The sequence below is a fragment of the Pongo pygmaeus genome, chromosome 4 (genome assembly GCF_028885625.2).
Source record: "Pongo pygmaeus isolate AG05252 chromosome 4, NHGRI_mPonPyg2-v2.0_pri, whole genome shotgun sequence".
Lineage (NCBI taxonomy): Eukaryota > Metazoa > Chordata > Mammalia > Primates > Hominidae > Pongo > Pongo pygmaeus.
In genome coordinates, this window is record NC_072377.2 from 145060856 (window position 1) to 145075779 (window position 14924).

Consider the following 14924-nt stretch of genomic DNA (forward strand, 5'->3'; position numbering starts at 1 on the left):
GGCCACTGACAAGGGCTGTTCCTGTCTTCCCAGGAAGCAGCCTTCCTGGAACCAGGCCCCCCAGCAGCCCCTCCCCTATCCATTCCAAAGCAGGACTCTTGGAAAAGAGGTGCTGTCCCAGCCTATAGCCATCCCCAGTCTCTCCCCATGCCTTTTCTGCTTCCCACCTCTAAGTACCAGTTCCTCTATTCCATCACCAAAAACCTTGTACCCTTCCCACAGCATGATAATCCACCAAGTACCTCTCTCAAAGGGTTACAGGAGACCTTAGAGTTCACACTGAAACCCAAAATGAGGCAGCAGCTTGTTTGGCAAGTCAGAGTTACAATCCCAAATCTCAGTAATCTGGTCTTTTTCTCCTTCGATTTACACAGCAAAAACCCCACTCAATGTAGTTCTAATCTCTGTAACACCTGTATCTCAAGGGTGATACAGTGCAAATAGGACTGTCTTTCCTTTTGTTGAGGGAAAAGTCTCCCTGTTCTATTTGAGTCTGTTCTCATGCTGAAATGAAACCATCCAAACACAGCTGCTCCGCCCAGCACAGGATGTGCTTTCAGTCTAATTTGGGAAAAAGAGGTAGGCAGTAGTCTGACTATACCCAGCAGATCCCTTCCTGATGAATGGAGAAGGGAGAACAGAGGTTTGCAGATGCACAGGGAGCAGGGCAGTCGAGGACACCAGAGGGGACTAGCTTGGCATAGGAAGGGTTCATCTCTCCTACCCAAGGCCCACCTCAGAGATGTTTTTATTGAAATGCATGTTATGAGTAACACATGAACTCCCTCTGGCCCAGGTGGGACTTCTTCCCTCATAGGTGGGTCAGGCCCAGTGGGACAGTCTTGGTGGTGGTAAGAAGGGAGCCAAGTGATAGAAGGCCTCCAAGGCATAGGAGATGGTGTCCGGTTAGTCTGGGGAACCGAGGACTATGGAGCCTGCTGGAAGCCTGGTATGGTACGGTTCTTCTCAGCTGTGGCTGCAGATTTCTCTTCATTGGCTGCCTCCTCTGAAAACAGACTCCTCTTTTCTGCAATTAATCTTTTAACTCCTACCATCCACTGACTGACCTCAGTCACATGGTCAACCATGAGGGAGCGGTGGATGTCATCTGCTGCGTCCCACTGGTGGCTTGAAAGCTCTGAAGAGAGACAGGGGTTGAGCAAGCAGCCTGTGGTACAAGAGCTTCCATTCCTCCCTTCCCAGTCAATCAAAATCTCAGCACCTGCTCCAGCACAGCCAACCACAGCAGGAAAGGGATTTAGGCTATACCAAAGTACCCACCCATACCTTGCACCAGCAGAGCCATTCTCTTCTTTACAGGTATTGACAACTTTCCTCCAGCCCACTGTTCCTGCAGCAGTGCCAGGCGTCGGCTGATGTCATCACATACCTGCTTCTAAGAGACAGAAGCCCCCCTCCGATTCAGTGCTGTCAGCCCAATGAGGGGAGGAGAGGGGAAGACAGCACCACATAGGAAGCACCTGCTTTCTCTGGCCCACACTTTAGAGTTCTGGTTCTTTACCCAAAGATTAGAGGCCCCACTGAGAAACTGATGAAACCTTCCTTTCCCTGCTGTCTTCTGACACTGCCTGATGTTTCATTGAAAAGTAGAGGTCATTAAACAGGAATTCTCTCATCTTCCCACCACCAGTCTTCTAACCCACCTCCTCCTATGACTAGAATTTTAAAATTTCAGGGGCTTCTCAGACTCTCAGAAGCTCATCCTGTAGCGTTACTTCACAAAAAGAAAACTAAGCGCCAAAGAGATGAAATGACCATGCTACTTTCCCTTTCTTTTAAGACATTCTTCAGATCTCTTTTTCTAAGAACTAAGAAAACACTATAGCTAGAAGAGGTTTCTTTTCCCTAACTGGGCACAATATAAATTTCCTGAGAATAAAATCAGCAGCTTCTGCTCTGAATGGCATGGAGGTACAGAAAATCAGGTTGTTCACTAATAGGAGCTGAATTCAACTCTTGTTCCCACAGCATCTTCTACTGATTGGTCTTCAAAAGTCTTGTTAATGCTCCTGAAATCCTGTGTTCATTTCTCTGGGAAGGCCTTAGCGATTCTGAAGGAGTCCCTAACTCTCAAAGGATTAAGAACCTGTCCATTGGGTCAGAGGGTCTATCTCTGGGAACCATTCCTGCATTTGGCTGTGGATGGGAGCCCTCTCTAACCTCTGATGTGCCAGGGCTTACCCTTGTGTGGCCACGGCAGTCTTCCAATGCTTGTTCCAAAGGTCTCAGCACATCCTCCATCACAGCCTCAGACTCGACTGGGAAACTTGTGGGCTCCACGCCAGAGGCAGGACCACTCCCCACAGGTGGAGACCTGGGAGCCTTACTTGAAGGAGGTGGAGGCCCCATTGAGGGAGGCCCAGGAGAAGTCTCTGATGCGGGGACTGAAAAGGTACAGCAGGATCAAGCAACATGGCTTAAATGGGTAAGAAGCTTAACTCTAAATTCACCCCTTCTAAGAAGGGCTACTCTCTGAGACAACTTATTCATTCAAAAATATGCATTTATGAAGTCCCCACTCTACGCCAGACAATATGCTAGGCACTGAAGATTAGAAAAGTAAACCAGGTGGCTGGGTGTGGTGGCTCACGCCTGTAATCCCAGCACTTTGGGAGGCTGAGGTGGGCAGATCACCTGAGGTCAGGAGTTCAAGACCAGCCTGGCCAACATGGCAAAACCCCGTCTCTACTAAAAATACAAAAATGAGCTGGGCATGGTGGCACATGCCTGTAATCCCAGCTACTCAGGAGGCTGAGGCAGGAGAATCACTTGAACCCAGGAGGCAGAGGTTGCGGTGAGCTGAGATGGTGCCACTGCACTCCAGCCTGGGCAACAAGAGTGAAACTGTCTCAAAAAAAAAAGAAAAGTAAACCAGCCTGGGCACAGTGGCTCACACCTGTAATACTAACACTTCGAGAGGCCAAGGTAGGAGGATCACCTGAGTTCAGGAGTTCAAAACCAGCCTGGGCAATATAGTGAGACCTCATCTCTACAAAGAAATTTAAAAGTTAGTCAAGTGTGGTGGCACACACCTATAGTCCTGGCTACTCAGGAGGAAGTAAACCAGACAGATTAAGTTCCTGACCTCAGAGAGCTTAATTCTAGAGGGAGGGGAAAAAACACAAAATTACTAAATTATGTTACATGCTACCAAGAAATAAAATGGTTTATGCAATAAAGAGAAATGGGAGAACCTATCTAGACTAAGTGTTCAAGGAAGGCCTTCTGAGGTACGTTTAAGTTTATCTGAGCTCACTTGCTATGTGACTTTCAGCAAGTTACTTTCAACCAGAGCTTAGGTTCCTCTTCTGTAAAATGGGGATGTATATAATGCCACTTATTTCACAAGGTTGCAATGAAGATTAGGAATACAGGTCCAGGCTGAGTGTGGTGACACATGCCTCTAATCCCAGCACACTGGGAGGCTGAGGCAGGAGGATTGCTTGAGCCCGGGAGTTTGAGAGCAGCCTGAGCAGCATACTAAGACCCTCTTAAAAAAAAAAACAAAAAAAACAAAAAAACAAAAAACCGCTGCTAGACTAGTATGTAGCAAAAAGTACAAACTTAGGTGTTTTTATTAAATTGAGAACTAATGGATGAGATAGATGCAGCTATGAAGAGTTGAAGGAACATGTACTAGGTAGAGGTGAAAGCAGTGCCCAAGAAGCAGGAAAACTTTCCATTTGTTCAAGAGACAGGAATGAGGCCTGTGTGGCTAAAAATTATTATCACTGAAGAAAGTAGTATGAGCTATCATTAGAGAGGTAAGCAGAGGATCCAGACCCTGCGGGGCTTTGGAAGAGTTTGGTCTTGAGTCAATGGTACTGGGAAGCCACTGCAGGTTTATAAAAGCAAGGGGTGATGTGACCAGACTTATTTTTAAACATGTATGCTCTGTGAAAAACTGATGAAAACAGGTCAACAGTGGTGGCAGGAACACCAGTTGAAAGGTTGAGTAGTTCAGGAAAGAAATAACGCTGGCATGGACTAGGGTAAAAGAGTAGACGAGGGGAATGGAGTAGTCTGAGATTTACTTAGGAGGAAGTAGCAACAGGAGTGGATTGGGAGTGAGGAAGAGAGAAGTCAAGGTGACGCTTAGTTTCTGACTTTAGTAATGGGAACCACTAACAGAAAGAAGACTGGAAAACAAAAGTCAAAAATTTACTTTTAGGTACCAACATCCACAAGGATGATTAATTCATCTAATAATTTGGTGTTTCAGTTGACCTCTTCACCTCCAGTGATCATTTTTTCCCACCCTACATCAGCCTCTCATCCCCCTGCCTTGTTCACAACACTATCACCTCCAAAATCTGATCACCCCCTTACCCCTTCCAGCTCAGCTACTTTGATTTCAATGTACATTAACATCACCCCCTTATAAATATTTTTACCTCCTTTATCTCCTCCCATTGTCCCACTTTCCTGGTTAAACCCAACTTGCTTGCACTTGGGAGGGAAAACAGAGCCATGCTGATAGTTTAAATTCATGGCCACAGATTTTAAAAGGTACCAAACACTGCCTGGACATTTTGGCTCATTTTTTCCACTCTTCAGAACTTCTCTTCCTTTCCCTGCTATCTTCTTCTGACACTGCCTAATGTTTCATTGAAAAGTAGAGGTCATTAAACAGAACTCTCTCATCTTCCCACCACCATCTTCCCTCCTAACCCACCTGCATCTGTGGCCACTTTTCTTCCTCTTGTAATAGATGAAAAGGTTCCTGCTCCTATCAAAAGCCATCTTATCAGCTGTACTCTGCATCCCAGCCTCTCTTGTATTCTCTAGACTTCCCTACTGTAACTATCTTCTCTTGCATCATCAGTTCCCCCTCTCTACTGAATCATCCCATTAGTGTACAAACATGCTCTAGTATATTACTATCAAAACACTCCCTTACTTCACATTCCATTTTCAGATACTGTCCCATTTCTTATCTCCACAGCAGAATTTGAGTGAGCTCTTTATAGTCACTCTCTCTACTTTTCACATTCTCTCCTCAGCCCATTCCAGCTGTTTCTGTTCTCACTACTTCAGAGACTGCTCTTGTTATGACCACGAGTGACTGCTATGTTTGTCAAATCTACTGGTTCCCTGTCGCTCTTTTTTTTTTTATTGAGATGGAGTCCCAGGCTGGAGTGCAATGGTGCGATCTCAGCTCACTGCAGGCTCCACCTCCCAGGTTCAAATGATTCTCCTGCCTCAGCCTCCCAAGTAGCTGGGATTTCAGGTGCCCGCCACTACACCTGACTATTTTTTGTATTTTTAGTAGAGACGGAGTTTTACCACGTTGGCCAGGCTGGTCTTGAACTCCTGACCTCGTGATCCACCCGCCTCGGCCTCCAAAGTGCTGGGATTACAAGAGTGAGCCACTGCGCCTGGCCCCTTGTCTCTATCTTGATGTCTCAGCAGCATTCATCACTATTGATTCATGTCTTTACGCTCTCCTATTTTCTTTTTTTATTTTGGTTTTGGTTTTGTCACAGAATATCACTCTGTCGCCCAGGCTGGAGTGCAGTGGTGCGATGTCGGCTCACTGCAACCTTCGCCTCCCAGGTTCAAGCGATTCTCCTGTCTCACCCTCCCAAGTATCTGGTATTACAGGCCCAGCTAATTTTTGTATTTTTAGTAGAAACAGCGTTTCGCCATGTTGGCCAGGCTGGTCTTGAACTTCTGATCTCAGGTGATCTGCCCACCTTGGCCTCCCGAAATGATGGGATTACAGGCGTGACTCACTGCGCCTGGCCTCTCCTATTTTCTTCTTTGGCCATTTCCCAATCTCCTTTGCTGATTCCTTCTCAACCTTGAAATGCTAGAGTAGCCTACGGCTGTGTCCCTGGCCGTATTCAAGCCCATGACATCAAATACCATCCTTGTAATGGTGACTTATTTCTCTAATTCTGGCCTAGAACTTTCCCCAAAAGTAACAGCCTAAACTTCACATGGCCCCCCAAAAAAACTCCCCCTCCCCAAAACCACTATCCCCCAGTGTTCTTATATCAAGCAAAAAAATTTAGTTATATGGATTCTTCCTAATCTACTCATTCCTACTGACCTTCTCCATCTCATATCCATCCAACTCCTACCACCGACTCCCACCCTTATGCAAATCATTAAATCTTGCCTATATTACCATAATAGCTGTAATTTGTCTTTCCACTTCCCTAAAATCTTGTCTTCACACAGCAGACACAGTGATCTTTCCAAAATGTAAATCAGTCCCTGGTTCTCAAGCTAGGAAGATAGTGCCCACAGGGAAAATGTCTGGAAACACTTTTGGCTATCACAACTGGGTGGATGCTACTGACATCTATTGGGTAGAAGTCAGAGTTGCTGATAAACGTAAGACACAGGAAAGTCCCTCACAAAGAATTATTTGGCCACAACCTATCAATACTGCTGAGTTTAAGAAACCAAGCCTTGTATCATTCTTCTACAGCAAAAAGGGTGTGGAGAATGGAGGGCCACTGAAAGAACCAAACCTGAGCCCCTTTATGGGGGCCACGGCACAGCCCATTTAATGGTTTGGAAAATTCTCGGGGGGAAAGGTGGCTCTCCTCTACTTTAAACTTTTCAATGGCTTCCAACTTTATGTAGATTAAAATACAAATTCCTTATCCTGCTTTACAAAGCCCACTATGCTGTAGCCAGCCACTCTATATTTCATCAGTCTCTGAATTGGCCAAACATTCCTTTTGCAGCTGTTTCTTTTGCTTGGAATGCTTTTGTACATGATCTTTGTGTGGCTTAAATGTCAGCCCCTCAGACACCTCGTTACCCAGTAATATTACATCACCACTTATTTTTCTGTAGCCCCCTCACCACTATTTCATCTTTCAGCCCATCTCCAATGCTGCAACGTGGACTCCCTGAAAGCAGAGATCTTTTTTCTTTCTCACTGCTGTCTAGTTGGCCCTCAAACAGTGCCTGACTTATAGTAAGTGCTCAGTAAATAATAGTGATTAAATGAATGAAAAACTGTGAAGTCTGATGATTATCATATACCTAAGTGAAGACAGAATGGACAAATGAATATGCCACTATAAGGTTCTGGGAAGAGGTATAAGTTAACGAAGAAAAATAACTTGAGGATTAAAACTATATTAAAAGCCACGGGTCTGGATAAGATCACCTAGGATGAAAAAAATAGTCTTTTTAAATCAATACACCACTAACCTGAGCAGCAGAGAAGGGGCTCGGAAAAGCACCTGCCCTGAGACCCTTACTGGAGCCCCAAAACCTCTCTCCTTAAGGAGCCCTCGAGAAAGAGAAAAAAGCCTTCCAAACAGGCTTATGCCTTACACCCCCCATTCTCCGTCAGTCTCCGAGCACAGGGGCCCCACGCACCTCTGGGGAATCCATCCTGGGGTGCGGCAACCCTCTTGGTAAGCAGCGAGCGCCTGGGTCCGCCGGCCTGGGTCTGCAGCCCGTATGAGAACTGCGGCGGGTCGTTCCAGCCGCGCTCCTTGTTGCCTGCGGAGGCGAGGGATGTGTGAAGCGAGCCCGGAACTCCACTGTTATCTTATATTGGGGCTGGGGGAGACAGAGGGTCCATACTCCGCGCCGCAACCGCCCCCAGCCTAGGCCGGGGCGACGACCTAGGGCCCTAACCCGCCGGTTGCGCTCACCCGGCTTCACGTACAGCTCCGCCATCTCCACTTCCGCTTGGCCAGTGGGGCAGCGCGTCATTTCCGGGGCGGCCCCTCACGCGGGCCAGTTGAGACACGTCCAGGGCCAGGCGGGTTGCCGGAAGCCCTGGAGGATGAATGGTGGCTGGTTCACAACCGTCGGGAGCCGCTGTGGGGACCCTGCGGCAACTCCCTAAGACTCGAAGTCTCCATCTAATGAACCATCGGGGCCCTGGTCACAAGGCACCAAAGGAGGTTGCTGGCCAGGAGCCAGCGCTCTAGGAGGCCTCATCCTCTCAGGAGCAAGTTCAAAGAAGCTCCTACCCCACATACGCCCCGCTGTGATCTAGCCAGGTTGACTTATACAGCTTCCTCTTGCATTGCCCTGCACAATCTCCACATTCACGTCCGGTAGCCTCACTAACTAGTACTCATCTTCTTTCAGTTCTCAGTTCAGATGTCAGTTCTGCGGGAGGCCTTCTGGAATGTCTCAGGCCAGGTTAAGTGTCTCACTTGAGCTCCCACAACCCTACAACCCTCTGAGATTTCGTAGGTGTATTACATCACATCTTCTGTCTTATTTGACTCTTGTTCATTTCCCTGTCGGACAGTCTTAGAAGGTGGGACCTTGACTATTTTATTACATTCCCAGTGCCCAGCTTAGTGCCTGGCACATGGAACTCCTTAGAAAATATGTTTGTTGAATGAACAAAGTCAGATCTCCATCACACCCATGCTGTCATGTGACTACAGAGAGCCACCAACATGAAACACAGACACAAAGACACTCATCTCACACAGGCTGTTAGCCCCCAGCCCTGTCCCAGGCCCAATATATTCACATCCAGTGAGGTCACTGAGGGATTTTTATTTGCACTGATTTTGCTATAAAGTATTACTGAGGTAGAGCCAACTGTCCAGGGTTGGACAGGGGCAAGGAACACAAGGACCCAAGGAAAGGGGAGCCAGGGTCCTACACTGTGGTGCAGTACCTCCCAGTCATCCGTATAAACAATAAATTGGGCAATAAATAGACGGTGGACAAGGATCAGAGGGACAGGCAGAGAAGGCTTCAAGGGGTGACAGGCTATGGGCCTTGAGGAATAAAACGGTACAGAGTTAGGCATGGACCCAGAGCCTACTTCCCCAGCCTTCCCAGATAAGTTTAGGGCATATGGAGCAGAGAGGGTTTCAGCCGGAAGGCATCAAGAAAAGAGAAGACACCCCGCTTTCGAGGGGTTGCCCCTGCACCGCCAACCCCTCCTTTGAGCAGGGGGAGGGGCAGGGGACCTCCTGGGGAATCCATGGAGCTGGTCCGCTTGAGCCGCAGGCGGGCACGGGCCTGAGCACCCCAGGCCTTGCCTCGAGCTGCAGAGGCCACAAGACACTTCTGGTACTGAACCTAGGGAGAATGGGAATGTGAGGATCCAGCTACTTTCTGCCTCTAGACTCCCTGAAAGCTTCTGCAGGACAGGGAACTGGCTAAAGCTTCTGTCTGATAACAAGGTTGGTAGTCAGCCACATGTGGAGTTTCTAGAGCATTCCCACATAGCTCAGTAACAAAATCATAAAACATGTATCAGACACTTAAGGAGGGCGGGCTGGACACTGCTAAGTGCTTTGTATAATTCAGTTATTTATGAAGGGTTATTATCCCTGTTTTGCAAATGAGGAAATTGAGATTCAGAGAGTATATGACTTGCCCAAGGTCACAGAGCCAGAGAAAGGCAGAAATGGCATTCAAACCTAGTTCTCTCTGATTGCAGAGCCTAAATTCTTAATTACATGTACCACTATGTTGCCTCTTTTCCATCTCTCACTGGTGGGGACTAGTCCCTGGCAAAGCAGATTCCCTAGTCAAGGGTAAGGGTGTACAACTCAAACTCCAGCCCCAATGCAACTGCTCCCAGTCATCTCATCTGAACAGCTCAAAGGTGTCCTAACTGGCCTTCCTACCTCCTATTACGTCCTCCAAATCTTTTACCCATACTATAGCTTAAGTGGTCATCCTAATCCATAACCCTGACTTCACTGTCGGGCTTCAATGCTTCCTAGTGCCTCCAGATAAACTCATCACCCTGACCTATGAGGTCCCCCAAAGCTGGCTTCTGTCATTCTCTCTGATCTCATCTCTCACTACATCTCCCTTGCATGCCAGATACACTAGATTCTTTCAGATACTCTCATCCACTAATATCTCTCACCTTCACAGCTAAGGTTCCCTGTACTTGGTACACCTGCCCCACTCCCCTTCACCTGGCTAACTTCCCTCTTGGACTGTCGGTTTTCTATCACCTCTTACAGGTACCCTTCCTGACCCTTAAAGGGGCCACCTCTTCCATCAACCAGTGGTGTACAACTTATTTCTGGTCTATCTTGGCTCTATCCTAAGTGTTTTGTGAAGGCAAGGGCTGTGCCCTCTACAGCACTAAATTCGCAGGGTCAACTATGGTGCCTCAGACCCTGTAGGCACCCATATTTGCTGAATGAATGAGCAAACTGAACTAACAAAGTGTAAGCAGCCCACACTCAAATGCCCACAGATGCCAGGAAATAAACCTAAATAAGACAAACAGGAACAATGCCAACTCTTTAGGGCACAGCTTCTGCACAACTCTGGCTGCATGCTGACATTTACACGTGTGAACTGAGTGCCAGAGCTCTTGATATTTTAAGAAAAACAAGAATAGCGATTATTATGTGAAATGTCCTGGCCTTTAAATATTGGCAACTAATTAAAACTTACTAAAAACAACATGAGGGCCAAAACATTAATGAACCAGAATCAGCCCAGGTTTGTGATCTCTGAAGAGGCTGCCGACCCAGAGCCCCAGTAAACAGTGGAGAGCAGCTGCAGGGCAATCCCACCCACCCATTCTCACCCATGACTCACCATACAGGCAGCCTGCACAGCTTCGGAGAGTCCCCCTGCATGGGGCTGGCACCAGAAGGCTGCGCACTGGAAGCTCTGACGGCCCAGGTCAGCGATGAGGCCAAAGGTGTGTGGGTCGCGGCCAACACCAATAAATGTCACAAGGCGCACAGGGCACTGCCACAATGGCTCCTCCTCTGTACTGGCCTCTGCCTGCCCACACCAGGCCTAGTCACTAGAGGGCCAAGCACGGGCCAGACCCACTTAACTTTTCCGACAGCAAGCAGTGACCCCTCAGCATCCCTGCTGACCCCTCCAAAGCCCCCAACTTCACCCTCTTCTGGTACCTGAATGGGGTGTGCAGTCATGAGAGAGTCAGACACACTGAGCATGGTTGGGACCCAGGCATTCCGGTCCCCCCCGGCGGTGAGGGTACCAATGGCCTCGTTCAGCACATCCATGCCTGGGGGAACACGCCCAGCGTGTCTCCCAGTGTAAAAGAAAGAGTCTGCAGGGAGTGTCTAGCCCCCTCTCACTGATTTGGGATTCAGAGATAGGGAATAGGATTGCTGGGGCAAGGCTTAGAATTCTGAGTTGGGAAGGCTGGTAGATCCCAGGCCATAACAAGGCCATGGGAGGACTCTTGAGAAATGATAATGGGCCCCACCTCACTCACCTTCCCCTTGCCTCACACAGCCCACCACATGCAGCCCCCTCAGTCCTCACCCATGGCTTTGGTGACTGGCAGTGTCCCCATGTACAGTGCCTCATACTTCTGAGCAGCTTGGCTTACTGCATCCAGCAGCTCCACTGAAATATACACACCAAGTTGGCCTGGCAGCTCATTCAATTACCCTTTTCCCCACCCTTCTGACTGGGCCAGGACTCAGGTCAGAGCTGGTGCTGGTAGAAGAAAAGGCTCATAGATGCTCCTCCAACTCGTGACTTGGGATCCCTGAGACCAGACACCTCAGAAATTTATCCACAGAAGTATTAAATAACCAGAAATCGCCCCCCCCCCCCCCCACAAAGCAGCACCAAAGCAGCCCAATGCCACAATGCAGGTCTCCCCTCCCCATACCTTGCCGTGGCAGGTCTTCAGGAGAGATGGGGTCTGGGGAGCAGCAAGAGGCATCACCACTGACCCCTACTCGCTCTGACAAGATCTAAAACACAATGAAGCCAGCATGAGCCACAGGGAGAGAGGGGAATTAGGGTAAAAGGGCCAATACCACCCCAACTACCTTAGAAGCTTCAGACCCAACCCCTTACCCACATTCCCTGCCCCACCCCTGACACTTACCTGGGCACAAAGCCCATGTAGGGCACTGGCAATGGCCTTGGCAGGGACATCACAGTGAAACACATGGCACTTGAGCATACAGCTATCTTTGTCACTTGCCACAAAAGCGAAGTCCCTAGCAGGGGCAGAGATGGGGCTGGGGTAGAGGCTGGTTAGAGGCAGGAGCCTGCAGGAGGCTGGAAAGTCAGGCTAGGGATATAGCAGGGATGGAGTAGGGACGTCAGGGATGGGGCTCAGGATACCTGGTTTTCACTCACCTGTCACTGTTCCGGAAGCATGTGGGAGCACAGAAGGGAATCAGCCCAGCCTCTCGGACTCTCCCCCATCTGTCCCTGCTGAGCTGGGCCCACCCTCCCCAACCAGGGCTGGACCAGGCAGGGGAAGCAGTCCTGGGTCCACATCAGAGGATCTGTGTCCAGGGGTTCAAGTACTGGGGATCAGCACAGTGGGGATCACAGCCTGCAGCAGGGAGGGAGAAGTAGCTCTTGCTTGGGGGATGTAGGCATCCTCACCGGCCTTTGGAGCTCCCCACGCCCCACACACGGATGTGCACCAGAGGCTGGCAGTGGATCAGACTGTGGTCCAGGGGATTCACTAGGCTCATGGCATTCTTCTTCAGGATCATCAGCATGTTCTGGCCCTGCCAAGGAGAGAGGTCAGCCCAGAGCTCAGATAAAGGTCATTGCCATGAGAAATAGGCAATTCAGGGACAGCTACCTCTGCTGGGCCCTGGGCCCAACCCACTGAAGGGCCCAGCCAACTCACCTCACCCCAGGCACCATCTGGAGGCTGGCTCCGGCTGCGGGTCTGGGCCAGCTGCTGGATACAGTTATTGACTGCAATACTGCTCTTCCCCGGTGCCAGGTCCTCTTCAGGTACCTCTACCCAGCCCAGAGAGCGGACTGCAAAGCACTGACAGGTTGGGGGAAGAGACAGGAATTAATAAGGATGGAGTAGGGTGGCAAGTGCCACAATACATACTCCGTCTTCACCCTTGATCACCTCTGCTCAGTCCAATCCCACCCTTGTCTTTCCCTTGGGACCTCCCAATGCCCTCAGGCCCAAGTCACTACCTTAGCCCCTGGCTCCATGCTGTGGATGTAGGATTCCTCACCATACCAGGACAGAGAGTTACTGAAACAGAGCAGAGCTGTTAAGAGGATCACATTTCCTACAGTAGGGACACTGGTGAGGCCTAGACAACTTGATAAGCACAGGACGAGGGGCAAGACCCAGAATATAGCACCAGAAATATAAAACCAGAGCAGGGTAGAGCCCAGGACATATCAATGTGACATAAAGTGTGACTTTAGAATTTGAGGGAAAATTCAGGACACAGGACCCAGACACAGGACATAGAATAAAAGTCACAAGGCTAGGTGCAGTGGTGGCTCACGCCTGTAATCCCAACACTTTGGGAGGCTGAGACGGGTGGATCACTAGGTCAGGATATTGAGACCATCCTGGTCAACATGGTGAAACCCCATCTCTACTAAAAATACAAACATTAGCCGGGCATGGTGGCGTGTGCCTGTAGTTCTAGCTACTCAGGAGGCTGAGGCAGGAGAATCACTTGAACCTGGGAGGCGGAGGTTGCAGTAAGCCAAGATCGTGCCACTGCACTCCAGCCTGGGTGACAGAGTGAGACTCCATCTCAAAAAATAAAAAATAAAAGTCACAAAATGGAACAGGGTCCAATATGTGGACCAGAACCCCAAAGTGGGACAAGAGACCCTAGAACAGAGGACTTAATGGCCAAGGTCTAGAACATGATAGGTTAGGACCAAGAATATGAAAAACATGTAGCTACAAACAAGAGCTTAGAACAAGGGATAAAACTCAAAATACTGACAGTTAAGAACTTGGGACAGAGCCAAGAACATAACAGAACCCAAAACATGTGACGGAATCCAGAACCTGGGCTGGAAAGCAGACCATGGGTTCAGCTGCGTTTTTGAACACCATGGAACCCCAAGCCTTTCATTTTGCCTGGGCCACCCGTTACCTCCGGTCCAGTGAACTCTCCAGGCTGGAGAAGGATCTCCCTTTGGGGGGTCGCAGTCCCCAGATCCCCTCCGTTCCCTGTAGAGTGGGAGTTAGTCAGTTTAACAGCAGACCTAGGTCCACACACGGGCTCAGACCTCCTCCTCACACTCCACCTACCGTGCCTGGGTCCTCTGCATCTCCTAGTTCCCAGGTTGGGCGCTGCCACTGGGTGCTACCGCTGGGTATATGCCAGTAGTAAGTACCTGCAGCATCGTGGATCTTCCTCCAGCCAGGAGGCAGGCCAGCCTCCCCCTCCAGACTGTGGTCCCCCCACAAGTCATCTACAGGAACACCGGATTAGAAAGGAGGGAGCATATGATTTGTGAGTTCAGAATAACATGCTGTCATAATCCCCTCTCCATCCCCAAAATGGGTCAGTTCTTAGGCTGAAGATCCAAGCTCCTCAATCTTGAAGACATCACATGTAAAGATCGGGTTCATTCGCTCCCTGGTCCCTACACACAGAGGTATCCCCCACCCTGTCTTTGAGCCCCAGAGTAGCCTTTCGGATTCCCTCGTCCTCCCTCAGCTCCTGGTCTTCCCACCAGGCCCCTCCGTGCACACCATCGCAGTTGACCAGAATGATGGCCAGCATGTAATCCTTGCCCAGCATAACCCCGGCTGCTCCCCGCCAGCCTCTGCCGGCCCGCACTCTCAGCCCAGCGCGACCTCTGGAGCTACTGCGCCTATAAGCCCAGCCTCTCTGCGCCGCAGGCTACCGGGCCAGCTGGCGCCGCACAAATACCGGGCGGGACACGGGGCGGGACACGGGCCGGTCCCGGGGGAGGGCCTGAGCCGCACAGCCCGCCCAGGGGTGGTGCGTGTAAACGGGCGTCTGGATCCCCGAATGGTTGCGTGTTTCCGTGTGTGGGTCCGGGGGAGGCCCACGAACGCCAGCGAAACCGCTGACACCACGGCCCAACTATGAACTCATCAGGCGCCCGAAGACCGACACGCCGAACATGCGCCGCGCGCACTCGCGCACGAGTGAGATCATCGCGCCCCGGTCGTGAGTGCGCTCACACGCAGCCTGAGACTCGACGGGAGGGAGTCA

The 14924-nt window shown here is 49.9% G+C and overlaps 2 protein-coding genes across 3 annotated transcripts; both read right to left on the minus strand.

Moving 5' to 3' along the window:
- Positions 1 to 671: 671 nt before the first annotated feature.
- SRA1 (steroid receptor RNA activator 1) lies at positions 672 to 10679 on the minus strand. Its single transcript, XM_054489243.2, has 6 exons — positions 10543 to 10679; positions 7650 to 7776; positions 7369 to 7494; positions 2203 to 2405; positions 1288 to 1396; positions 672 to 1138 (listed from the first exon to the last, which is right to left on the minus strand). The coding sequence occupies exons 2-6, from the start codon at positions 7708 to 7710 to the stop codon at positions 927 to 929; spliced, it is 711 nt and encodes a 236-aa protein (XP_054345218.1). The 5' UTR covers positions 7711 to 7776; positions 10543 to 10679; the 3' UTR covers positions 672 to 926.
- Positions 8498 to 14813, minus strand: APBB3 (amyloid beta precursor protein binding family B member 3). 2 transcript variants are annotated; one of them, XM_054489241.2, is made up of 12 exons: positions 14435 to 14813; positions 13988 to 14151; positions 13830 to 13906; positions 12898 to 12958; positions 12590 to 12736; positions 12337 to 12464; positions 11825 to 11939; positions 11603 to 11687; positions 11248 to 11331; positions 10869 to 10984; positions 10543 to 10734; positions 8498 to 9051 (listed from the first exon to the last, which is right to left on the minus strand). In XM_054489241.2, the coding sequence occupies exons 1-12, from the start codon at positions 14481 to 14483 to the stop codon at positions 8815 to 8817; spliced, it is 1455 nt and encodes a 484-aa protein (XP_054345216.1). In that variant the 5' UTR covers positions 14484 to 14813; the 3' UTR covers positions 8498 to 8814. The 2 variants fall into 2 exon arrangements, with proteins under 2 accessions (XP_054345216.1, XP_054345215.1); XM_054489240.2 differs by having other exon boundaries at positions 11825 to 11960; positions 14435 to 14567.
- Between the last annotated feature and the right edge of the window lie 111 nt (positions 14814 to 14924).

Excerpts from the sequence above, each read along its gene's own strand:
- SRA1 (XM_054489243.2), bottom strand. The coding sequence starts at position 7,710 with ATGACGCGCTGCCCCACTGGCCAAGCGGAAGTGGAGATGGCGGAGCTG. Across the intron at positions 1,397-2,202 it reads ACTGCCGTGGCCACACAAGG|AAGCAGGTATGTGATGACAT; the intron begins GTAAGCCCTGGC and ends TCTGTCTCTTAG. Across the intron at positions 1,139-1,287 it reads AATGGCTCTGCTGGTGCAAG|AGCTTTCAAGCCACCAGTGG; the intron begins GTATGGGTGGGT and ends GTCTCTCTTCAG.
- APBB3 (XM_054489240.2), bottom strand. The coding sequence starts at position 14,483 with ATGCTGGGCAAGGATTACATGCTGGCCATCATTCTGGTCAACTGCGAT. Across the intron at positions 13,907-13,987 it reads ATGCAGAGGACCCAGGCACG|GGAACGGAGGGGATCTGGGG; the intron begins GTAGGTGGAGTG and ends CCCACTCTACAG. Across the intron at positions 11,332-11,602 it reads TGAAGACCTGCCACGGCAAG|TGGAGCTGCTGGATGCAGTA; the intron begins GTATGGGGAGGG and ends TGTATATTTCAG.